Source organism: Aquarana catesbeiana, linkage group LG02 (genome assembly GCF_042186555.1).
Source record: "Aquarana catesbeiana isolate 2022-GZ linkage group LG02, ASM4218655v1, whole genome shotgun sequence".
Taxonomy (NCBI): Eukaryota; Metazoa; Chordata; class Amphibia; order Anura; family Ranidae; genus Aquarana; species Aquarana catesbeiana.
The window spans coordinates 809,159,029-809,171,180 of NC_133325.1; the positions used below are offsets into that span (position 1 = coordinate 809,159,029).

Consider the following 12,152-nt stretch of genomic DNA (forward strand, 5'->3'; position numbering starts at 1 on the left):
TCACCTCCCCCCGACAGAGATCACCTCCCACCAACAGAGATCACCTCCCCCCCAACAGAGATCACCTCCCCACCAACAGAGATCACCTCCCCACCAACAGAGATCACCTCCCCCCCAACAGAGATCACCTCCCCCCAACAGAGATCACCTCCCCACCAACAGAGATCACCTCCCCCCAACAGAGATCACCTCCCCCCGACAGAGATCACCTCCCCCCAACAGAGATCACCTCCCCACCAACAGAGATCACCTCCCCCCAACAGAGATCACCTCCCCACCAACAGAGATCACCTCCCCACCAACAGAGATCACCTCCCCCCAACAGAGATCACCTCCCCACCAACAGAGATCACCCCTCCCCCAACAGAGATCACCTCCCCACCAACAGAGATCACCTCCCCACCAACAGAGATCACCCCTCCCCACCAACAGAGATCCCCCCTCCCCCCAACAGAGATCCCCCCTCCCCCCAACAAAGTTTCCCTCCCCCCACCAACAAACATCCCCCTCCCCCAACAACAAAGACCCCCTCCCCCAACAAAGATCCCCCCCCACCAATGATAATAATGTCTGATGTTGGTATAATGAGGGGGAGGGGTATATATATAATCTATTGATATAATCTCCTCACTGGAGAGTGACAGCGGTCATCCCGCCCCGCCTACCACAGCCTGACAGGGGAGTGTCCTACTCTCAGGGGGCGGGGTTTCTCTTGGTATACATCGGGGGGGGGAGGGGGCGGGGTTTCTCTTGGTATACATGGGGGGGAGGGGGCGGGTCTCTCTGGAGTGTCTTTCACTTTCGTTCTGATGTCACATCCGGTGCTGTGCCGGAAGTGTAGGTGTGGTTCTGCCTGATGAAGATGGCGGGTCACGGGAGATTTTTGGTCCTATTCCCCCTTCTGGGGGCCCTTCTACTCGGTGCCGGGGGTGAGTATTCCGTATAGGGGCCCTTCTACTGAATGCCTGGGGTGCGAATAGGGGCCCCTCTGCTGTGTACTGGGGCCCGTGTTGTGTATAGGGGCCCCTCTGCTGTATACTGGGGCCCGTGATGTGTAGAGGGGCCCCTCTGCTGTATACGGGGGCCCGTGTTGTGTAGAGGGGCCCCTCTGCTGTATACTGGGGCCCGTGTTGTGTAGAGGGGCCCCTCTGCTGTATACTGGGGCCCGTGTTGTGTAGAGGGGCCCCTCTGCTGTGTACTGGGGCCCGTGTTGTGTAGAGGGGCCCCTCTGCTGTGTACTGGGGCCCGTGTTGTGTAGAGGGGCCCCTCTGCTGTGTACTGGGGCCCGTGTTGTGTAGAGGGGCCCCTCTGCTGTATACTGGGGCCCGTGTTGTGTAGAGGGGCCCCTCTGCTGTATACTGGGGCCCGTGTTGTGTAGAGGGGCCCCTCTGCTGTGTACTGGGGCCCGTGTTGTGTAGAGGGGCCCCTCTGCTGTGTACTGGGGCCCGTGTTGTGTATAGGGGCCCCTCTGCTGTATACGGGGGCCCGTGTTGTGTAGAGGGGCCCCTCTGCTGTATACTGGGGCCCGTGTTGTGTAGAGGGGCCCCTCTGCTGTATACTGGGGCCCGTGTTGTGTAGAGGGGCCCCTCTGCTGTATACTGGGGCCCGTGTTGTGTAGAGGGGCCCCTCTGCTGTATACTGGGGCCCGTGTTGTGTATAGGGGCCCCTCTGCTGTATAACGGGGGCCCGTGTTGTGTAGAGGGGCCCCTCTGCTGTATAACGGGGGCCCGTGTTGTGTAGAGGGGCCCCTCTGCTGTATACTGGGGCCCGTGTTGTGTATAGGGGCCCCTCTGCTGTATAACGGGGGCCCGTGTTGTGTAGAGGGGCCCCTCTGCTGTATACTGGGGCCCGTGTTGTGTATAGGGGCCCCTCTGCTGTATAACGGGGGCCCGTGTTGTGTAGAGGGGCCCCTCTGCTGTATACTGGGGCCCGTGTTGTGTAGAGGGACCCCTCTGCTGTATACTGGGGCCCGTGTTGTGTAGAGGGGCCCCTCTGCTGTATACTGGGGCCCGTGTTGTGTAGAGGGACCCCTCTGCTGTATACGGGGGCCTGTGTTGTGTAGAGGGGCCCCTCTGCTGTATACTGGGGCCCGTGATGTGTAGAGGGGCCCCTCTGCTGTATACTGGGGCCCGTGTTGTGTAGAGGGGCCCCTCTGCTGTATACTGGGGCCCGTGTTGTGTAGAGGGGCCCCTCTGCTGTATACGGGGGCCCGTGTTGTGTAGAGGGGCCCCTCTGCTGTATACGGGGGCCCGTGTTGTGTAGAGGGGCCCCTCTGCTGTATACTGGGGCCCGTGTTGTGTAGAGGGGCCCCTCTGCTGTATACTGGGGCCCGTGTTGTGTAGAGGGGCCCCTCTGCTGTGTACTGGGGCCCGTGTTGTGTAGAGGGGCCCCTCTGCTGTATACTGGGGCCCGTGTTGTGTAGAGGGACCCCTCTGCTGTATACTGGGGCCCGTGTTGTGTAGAGGGGCCCCTCTGCTGTATACTGGGGCCCGTGATGTGTAGAGGGGCCCCTCTGCTGTATACTGGGGCCCGTGTTGTGTAGAGGGACCCCTCTGCTGTATACTGGGGCCCGTGTTGTGTAGAGGGGCCCCTCTGCTGTATACTGGGGCCCGTGTTGTGTAGAGGGGCCCCTCTGCTGTATACTGGGGCCCGTGTTGTGTAGAGGGGCCCCTCTGCTGTATACTGGGGCCCGTGTTGTGTATAGGGGCCCCTCTGCTGTATAACGGGGGCCCGTGTTGTGTAGAGGGGCCCCTCTGCTGTATAACGGGGGCCCGTGTTGTGTAGAGGGGCCCCTCTGCTGTATACTGGGGCCCGTGTTGTGTATAGGGGCCCCTCTGCTGTATAACGGGGGCCCGTGTTGTGTAGAGGGGCCCCTCTGCTGTATACTGGGGCCCGTGTTGTGTATAGGGGCCCCTCTGCTGTATAACGGGGGCCCGTGTTGTGTAGAGGGGCCCCTCTGCTGTATACTGGGGCCCGTGTTGTGTAGAGGGACCCCTCTGCTGTATACTGGGGCCCGTGTTGTGTAGAGGGGCCCCTCTGCTGTATACTGGGGCCCGTGTTGTGTAGAGGGGCCCCTCTGCTGTATACTGGGGCCTGTGTTGTGTATAGGGGCCCCTCTGCTGTATACGGGGGCCTGTGTTGTGTATAGGGACCCCTCTGCTGTATACGGGGGCCTGTGTTGTGTAGAGGGGCCCCTCTGCTGTATACTGGGGCCCGTGTTGTGTAGAGGGGCCCCTCTGCTGTATAACGGGGGCCCGTGTTGTGTAGAGGGGCCCCTCTGCTGTATACTGGGGCCCGTGATGTGTAGAGGGGCCCCTCTGCTGTATACTGGGGCCCGTGTTGTGTAGAGGGGCCCCTCTGCTGTATACTGGGGCCCGTGTTGTGTAGAGGGGCCCCTCTGCTGTATACTGGGGCCTGTGTTGTGTATAGGGGCCCCTCTGCTGTATACGGGGGCCTGTGTTGTGTATAGGGACCCCTCTGCTGTATACGGGGGCCTGTGTTGTGTAGAGGGGCCCCTCTGCGGTGTGCTGGGGTCTGGGCTGAGTATTGGGGTCCTTCCGCTGTGTATCGGGGCCCAGGTTGAGCAGGGGCCCTTTCTACTGTTTACTGGGCAAGGGATGGCCATAGGGGCCCCTGTACTGTGTTTGGGGGCCCTGGGTGAGTATATGGGGGCCCCTTCTAAGGTTTATTGGGGGACGAGGAGTGTTTTCTATCGGGGTCTTTACTCGCAGGTATAAAACTTGTATTCTTATTAGAGGATCGATTTTTATATCCAGAGCATTCCGAAAGTATTCACAGCGCTTCACTTTTTCCACATTTCATGCTCCAGCAGGGGAGACCCTCTGAGGAGCGGGGGGCCACTTTGCTGACTTGGTAAGCGGTCGGGGGCCGCAGTGAATGTAGCGGGGGGGAGGGGAGGGTCTGTAGAGCAGACACGGACATGGCCCGCTCTACCCTGAGGACCCGACTCTCACTGCACACTGATCACATGACACGTCTCTGTGATTTCAGCATCCGGTCCGAACACACAGGACACTTTTTTGTTCGGTCCAGAATCAGATCACATGGGTGTTCACACCCGTCCAATCAGATTCATGTCTGAACTGTCAGTCCGCAGTGTGAGAGATGAAGTGGGGGTGTCGTTATCATTGTATGACCCCCCCCAGCAGTTCTCCTATGTCAGTGTGAAATGCCGTGCCATGTGGGAACTCGCAGTGGATTCGCAGGTTTCCCATATCCCACAAGGGTGAACCGGGCCCCTAAGGGCCCTCCGATCCGCCCACCCAGAAGAGGACCAATCCCCTTCTGTGGTGTGTTTTTTTTTTTTTTTTTAAGCGGATGGGATTGCAGATAGGCGGAGTGTAAGTGGACACAAGTCGGTTTATATCTGCCTCTCTATAGAGGTGAATGGAGGGTCCGATTTGGGTCCACCTGGAGAACAGACGGGCAGATCTGATCAGACCGATCGTGTGAAAGGGGTCTAAGGCTGCCATCACACGGATACACAGCGGTTCACCTCAACTGACCTCAATCTTCACTTCTTCCTCAGGATTCCTGCAGCCGGTGCTGGTCCTAGTGGCTGGAACTGGTACTGGTGGTTTATACTGCTGGCTGCTACAGATAATGGGTACTGCTGGCTGGAACTAGTACTGCTGGCTGCTATGGATTATTAGTGCTGCTGGCTGGAACTAGTACTGCTGGCTGCTATGGATTATTAGTGCTACTGGCTGGAACTAGTACTGCTGGCTGCTATGGATTATTAGTGCTACTGGCTGGAATGGGTGCTGCTGGCTGCTATGGATAATGGGTGGCTGCTGGCTGCTATGGATAATGGGTGCTGCTGGCTGCTATGGATAATGGGTGCTGCTGGCTGCTATGGATAATGGGTGCTGCTGGCTGGAACGGGTGGCTGCCTGTGTCCCGACCCGCCATCCCCGAGCATAAATGTGACAGAATGATGCGGCTGCAGTAGAGAGCAGAGCCGATGATTCCTGTCACAGGCGGAGTCACATTTGGTATCACTTCACCTGTGAAGAAGTCGGCTCTATACAGGAAGTATCGGCTCTTCTTCCTCTAGAGGCGGCTCCATTCTTCACACTAATGCTCTGAGATGGCGGGTCTAGGATCTGGGCCTGCCCATCTGCCATCTGAGAGCAAGACATGGCGGACCACAGGCCCCTCCCCGGGCACATAGGGATCGCGGGCCCCTCCCCGGGCACATAGGGATCGCGGGCCCCTCCCCGGGCACATAGGGATCGCGGGCCCCTCCCCGGGCACATAGGGATCGCGGGCCCCTCCCCGGGCACATAGGGATCGCGGGCCCCTCCCCGGGCACATAGGGATCGCGGGCCCCTCCCCGGGCACATAGGGATCGCGGGCCCCTCCCCGGGCACATAGGGATCGCGGGCCCCTCCCCGGGCACATAGGGATCGCGGGCCCCTCCCCGGGCACATAGGGATCGCGGGCCCCTCCCCGGGCACATAGGGATCGCGGGCCCCTCCCCGGGCACATAGGGATCGCGGGCCCCTCCCCGGGCACATAGGGATCGCGGGCCCCTCCCCGGGCACATAGGGATCGCGGGCCCCTCCCCGGGCACATAGGGATCGCGGGCCCCTCCCCGGGCACATAGGGATCGCGGGCCCCTCCCCGGGCACATAGGGATAGCGGGCCCCTCCCCGGGCACATAGGGATCGCAGCCTTTGCCATGAAACTCAAAATTGAGCTCAGGTGCCTCCTGTTTTCACTGATCATCCTTGAGATGTTTCTACAACTTGATTGGAGTCCACCTGTGGTAAATTCAGGTGATTGGACATGATTTGGAAAGGCACATGCCTGTCTATAGAAGGTCCCACAGCTAACAGTGCATGTCAGAGCACAAACCAAGCCATGAAGTCCGAGGAATTGTCTGTAGACCTCGGAGACAGGATTGTATGGAGGCACAGATCGGGGGAAGGGTACAGAAACATTTCTGGTCCCAATGAGCACAGTGGCCTCCATCATCCATAAATGGAAGAAGTTTGGAACCACCAGGACTAGAGCGGGCCATCCGTCCAAACTGAGCGATCGGGGGAGAAGGGCCTTAGTCAGGGAGCTGACCAAGAACCCGATGGTCACTCTGACAGAGCTCCAATGTTTCTCTGTGGAGAGAGGAGAACCTTCCAGAAGAACAACCATCTCTGCTGCACTCCACCAATCAGGCCTGTATGGTAGAGTGTCCAGACGGAAGCCACTCCTCAGTAAGACACATGACAGCCCGCCTGGAGTTTGCCAAAAGGCACCTGAAGGATTCTCAGACCATGAGAAACAAAATTCTCTGGTCTGATGAAATAAAGATTGAATTCTTTGGCCTGAATGGTAAGCGTCATGTCTGGAGGAAACCAGGCACCGCTCATCACCTGGCCAATACCATCCCTACAGTGAAGCATGGTGGTGGCAGCATCATGCTGTGGGGATGTTTTTTCAGTGGCAGGGAGAAACTGCCCCAAAAATAGGTGTGCCAAGCTTGTATCATCATACTCAACAAGACTTGAGGCTGTATTTGGTGCCAAAGGAACTTCACCAAAGTATTGAGCAAAGGCTGTGATACTTATGTACATGGGAGGAGCCTGTGATACTTATGTACATGGGAGGAGTCTGTGATACTTATTTACATGGGAGGAGCCTGTGAGACTTGTGTACATGGGAGGAGCCTGTGAGACTTGTGTACATGGGAGGAGCCTGTGAGACTTGTGTACATGGGAGGAGCCTGTGAGACTTGTGTACATGGGAGGAGCCTGTGAGACTTGTGTACATGGGAGGAGCCTGTGAGACCTGTGTACATGGGAGGAGCCTGTGAGACCTGTGTACATGGGAGGAGCCTGTGAGACCTGTGTACATGGGAGGAGCCTGTGAGACCTGTGTACATGGGAGGAGCCTGTGAGACCTGTGTACATGGGAGGAGCCTGTGAGACCTGTGTACATGGGAGGAGCCTGTGATGGGAGGAGCCTGTGCTACTTGTGTATAAGGGGAGGAGCCTGTGCTACTTGTGTATAAGGGGAGGAGCCTGTGTACATGGGGAGGAGCCTGTGCTAGGTGTGTGCGTGGGGAGGAGCCTGTGCTAGGTGTGTGCGTGGGGAGGAGCCTGTGCTAGGTGTGTGCGTGGGGAGGAGCCTGTGCTACGTGGGGAGGAGCCTGTGCTACGTGTGTACGTGGGGAGGAGCCTGTGCTACGTGTGTACGTGGGGAGGAGCCTGTGCTACGTGTGTACGTGGGGAGGAGCCTGTGCTACGTGTGTACGTGGGGAGGAGCCTGTGCTACGTGTGTACGTGGGGAGGAGCCTGTGCTACGTGTGTACGTGGGGAGGAGCCTGTGCTACGTGTGTACGTGGGGAGGAGCCTGTGCTACGTGTGTACGTGGGGAGGAGCCTGTGCTACGTGTGTACTTGGGATTTTTTCCTTTTTTTAATAAAGTTGCAAAGATTTCATACAAACTTCTCTCGCTTTGTCATTATGGGGGATTGTTTTGTGGAATTTGGAGGAAAAGAATGAATTTCATCCATTTTGGGATAAGGCTGTAACATAACAAAATGTGGAAAAAGTGAAGCGCTGTGAATACTTTCCGGATCGGCGTATACCGCCTAGATCAGGGGTCTCAATCTGGCGACCTTCCAGCTGTTTGCAAACCTACAAGTCCCGTCATGCCTCTGCCTGGGGGAGTCGGGCTTGCAATGCCTCATGGGACTTGTAGTTTTGCAACAGCTGGAGGACCGCCAGTTTGAGACCCCTGGCCTAGAAGATCGGTATATACCATATAGATGGTGATAGTTGGCTGACGTAGTACAGTAGACAGATATTGCCCTTCCCCCTCCAACCCCCACATAGAACAGACCAATCCATGTAGAGATGTACAAACAATTCCATGTGAGACGACCCAACGCGTTTCAGATTTGGGGGTTGGAGTCACCATACACTCACAACGGTGGTTGGACACATTTAATCGGCCCAAATATAGAAATGAAGGTCCATCGTTCAGTCAGGACTCAGCAAGGCCTGTCCCTCATCAGGGGGGCCATAGAGCATCCCCTCCCCCATAGCATGGACTTCCCGCTCAGATGACTGACAATATTAAAGCAGAACTTTACCCAAAACCACTGGATAGAAAATAATATTCTTTCTTAGGAACGTACATTCCACATTGATTATTATTAGTGTGTGCGGTAAATTGTCTCCAGCTTTGCTCCGGTTTCTTCTTGCTGGGGGCAGCCATTTTGCTGAAGCCAAGAGCCCCTGAGCAGCAGTAAGTTTTCAGGTTGTCAGCTGATCAGCCTCTAGTGGCTTTGATTTTAGATACAGTGCTGAACAATAGCGAGCAACTGAGCATGTGCAGAGCAGGGTGAGACCGTGCATTACTGGGTTTTACAAATTATTGGTTCTTCCTTTTTAGCTAAAAAAGGGGCGGGCCTAAAGTCATCTGGCAGGACTTATATTTCATATTAGAGTTCCACTTTAACAAAAATTCCCTCAGTCAGTGGTGAGGGGGGAGTACAGGGGAGAATTATGGTTGGCAGCCCTATTGTGAGTATAGGGGTCCTTCTACTGGGGTGGGGGGGGGGATAGGGGGGTAATGTACTAAGGAGCGTAGCCTGTGGTCAGTATAGGGGTCCTTCTGTTGAGCCCTGGGTGAGTATAGGGTTATAATGCCAAGCAGTAGGACATGGGGTGAGTATAGGGGGTACAATGCCAAGCAGTAGGACATGAGGTGAGTATAGGGGTACAATGCCAAGCAGTAGGACATGGGGTGAGTATAGGGGGTACAATGCCAAGCAGTAGGACATGGGGTGAGTATAGGGGTACAATGCCAAGCAGTAGGACATGGGGTGAGTATAGGGGTACAATGCCAAGCAGTAGGACATGGGGTGAGTATAGGGGGTACAATGCCAAGCAGTAGGACATGAGGTGAATATAGGGGGTACAATGCCAAGCAGTAGGACATGAGGTGAGTATAGGGGGTACAATGCCAAGCAGTAGGACATGAGGTGAGTATAGGGGTACAATGCCAAGCAGTAGGACATGGGGTGAGTATAGGGGTACAATGCCAAGCAGTAGGACATGGGGTGAGTATAGGGGTACAATGCCAAGCAGTAGGACATGAGGTGAGTATAGGGGTACAATGCCAAGCAGTAGGACATGAGGTGAGTATAGGGGTACAATGCCAAGCAGTAGGACATGGGGTGAGTATAGGGGTACAATGCCAAGCAGTAGGACATGGGGTGAGTATAGGGGTACAATGCCAAGCAGTAGGACATGAGGTGAGTATAGGGGTACAATGCCAAGTAGTAGGACATGAGGTGAGTATAGGGGTACAATGCCAAGCAGTAGGACATGAGGTGAGTATAGGGGTACAATGCCAAGCAGTAGGATATGGGGTGAGTATAGGGGGTACAATGCCAAGCAGTAGGACATGGGGTGAGTATAGGGGGTACAATGCCAAGCAGTAGGACATGGGGTGAGTATAGGGGTACAATGCCAAGCAGTAGGACATGGGGTGAGTATAGGGGTACAATGCCAAGCAGGAGGACATGGGGTGAGTATAGGGGTACAATGCCAAGCAGTAGGACATGGGGTGAGTATAGGGGGTACAATGCCAAGCAGTAGGACATGAGGTGAGTATAGGGGGTACAATGCCAAGCAGTAGGACATGAGGTGAGTATAGGGGTACAATGCCAAGCAGTAGGACATGAGGTGAGTATAGGGGTACAATGCCAAGCAGTAGGACATGGGGTGAGTATAGGGGTACAATGCCAAGTAGTAGGACATGGGGTGAGTATAGGGGTACAATGCCAAGCAGTAGGACATGAGGTGATTATAGGGGTACAATGCCAAGTAGTAGGACATGAGGTGAGTATAGGGGTACAATGCCAAGCAGTAGGACATGAGGTGAGTATAGGGGGTACAATGCCAAGCAGTAGGACATGAGGTGAGTATAGGGGTACAATGCCAAGCAGTAGGACATGGGGTGAGTATAGGGGTACAATGCCAAGCAGTAGGACATGGGGTGAGTATAGGGGTACAATGCCAAGCAGTAGGACATGGGGTGAGTATAGGGGGTACAATGCCAAGCAGTAGGACATGAGGTGAGTATAGGGGGTACAATGCCAAGTAGTAGGACATGAGGTGAGTATAGGGGGTACAATGCCAAGCAGTAGGACATGAGGTGAGTATAGGGGGTACAATGCCAAGTAGTAGGACATGAGGTGAGTATAGGGGTACAATGCCAAGCAGTAGGACATGAGGTGAGTATAGGGGTACAATGCCAAGCAGTAGGATATGGGGTGAGTATAGGGGGTACAATGCCAAGCAGTAGGACATGGGGTGAGTATAGGGGGTACAATGCCAAGTAGTAGGACATGGGGTGAGTATAGGGGTACAATGCCAAGTAGTAGGACATGAGGTGAGTATAGGGGGTACAATGCCAAGTAGTAGGACATGAGGTGAGTATAGGGGTACAATGCCAAGCAGTAGGACATGAGGTGAGTATAGGGGTACAATGCCAAGCAGTAGGATATGGGGTGAGTATAGGGGGTACAATGCCAAGCAGTAGGACATGGGGTGAGTATAGGTGGTACAATGCCAAGCAGTAGGACATGAGGTGAGTATAGGGGTACAATGCCAAGCAGTAGGACATGGGATGAGTATAGGGGTACAATGCCAAGCAGTAGGACATGGGGTGAGTATAGGGGGTACAATGCCAAGCAGTAGGACATGGGGTGAGTATAGGGGGTACAATGCCAAGTAGTAGGACATGAGGTGAGTATAGGGGGTACAATGCCAAGCAGTAGGACATGAGGTGAGTATAGGGGGTACAATGCCAAGTAGTAGGACATGAGGTGAGTATAGGGGGTACAATGCCAAGCAGTAGGACATGAGGTGAGTATAGGGGTACAATGCCAAGCAGTAGGATATGGGGTGAGTATAGGGGGTACAATGCCAAGCAGTAGGACATGGGGTGAGTATAGGGGTACAATGCCAAGCAGTAGGACATGGGGTGAGTATAGGGGTACAATGCCAAGCAGTAGGACATGGGGTGAGTATAGGGGTACAATGCCAAGCAGTAGGACATGGGGTGAGTATAGGGGTACAATGCCAAGCAGTAGGACATGGGGTGAGTATAGGGGGTACAATGCCAAGCAGTAGGACATGAGGTGAGTATAGGGGTACAATGCCAAGCAGTAGGACATGGGGTGAGTATAGGTGGTACAATGCCAAGCAGTAGGACATGAGGTGAGTATAGGGGTACAATGCCAAGCAGTAGGACATGGGATGAGTATAGGGGTACAATGCCAAGCAGTAGGACATGGGGTGAGTATAGGGGGTACAATGCCAAGTAGTAGGACATGGGGTGAGTATAGGGGGTACAATGCCAAGTAGTAGGACATGAGGTGAGTATAGGGGGTACAATGCCAAGCAGTAGGACATGAGGTGAGTATAGGGGGTACAATGCCAAGTAGTAGGACATGAGGTGAGTATAGGGGGTACAATGCCAAGCAGTAGGACATGAGGTGAGTATAGGGGTACAATGCCAAGCAGTAGGATATGGGGTGAGTATAGGGGGTACAATGCCAAGCAGTAGGACATGGGGTGAGTATAGGGGTACAATGCCAAGCAGTAGGACATGGGGTGAGTATAGGGGTACAATGCCAAGCAGTAGGACATGGGGTGAGTATAGGGGTACAATGCCAAGCAGTAGGACATGGGGTGAGTATAGGGGGTACAATGCCAAGCAGTAGGACATGAGGTGAGTATAGGGGGTACAATGCCAAGTAGTAGGACATGAGGTGAGTATAGGGGGTACAATGCCAAGCAGTAGGACATGAGGTGAGTATAGGGGGTACAATGCCCAGTAGTAGGACATGAGGTGAGTATAGGGGTACAATGCCAAGCAGTAGGACATGAGGTGAGTATAGGGGTACAATGCCAAGCAGTAGGATATGGGGTGAGTATAGGGGGTACAATGCCAAGCAGTAGGACATGGGGTGAGTATAGGGGGTACAATGCCAAGCAGTAGGACATGGGGTGAGTATAGGTGGTACAATGCCAAGCAGTAGGACATGAGGTGAGTATAGGGGTACAATGCCAAGCAGTAGGACATGGGATGAGTATAGGGGTACAATGCCA

At 54.8% G+C, this 12,152-nt stretch overlaps 1 protein-coding gene across 3 annotated transcripts in view; it reads left to right on the top strand.

Annotated features, from left to right (window-relative positions):
• The first annotated feature begins 791 nt into the window (after window positions 1–791).
• LOC141129505 (uncharacterized) overlaps window positions 792–12,152 on the top strand; it is a 130,051-nt gene continuing 118,690 nt past the window's right edge. For all 3 annotated transcript variants that reach the window (XM_073617578.1, XM_073617579.1, XM_073617580.1), the window contains exon 1: window positions 792–929. In XM_073617578.1, the coding sequence (XP_073473679.1) occupies window positions 857–929 (73 nt within the window). In that variant the 5' untranslated portion in view covers window positions 792–856. The remainder of the gene's footprint in view (window positions 930–12,152) is intronic.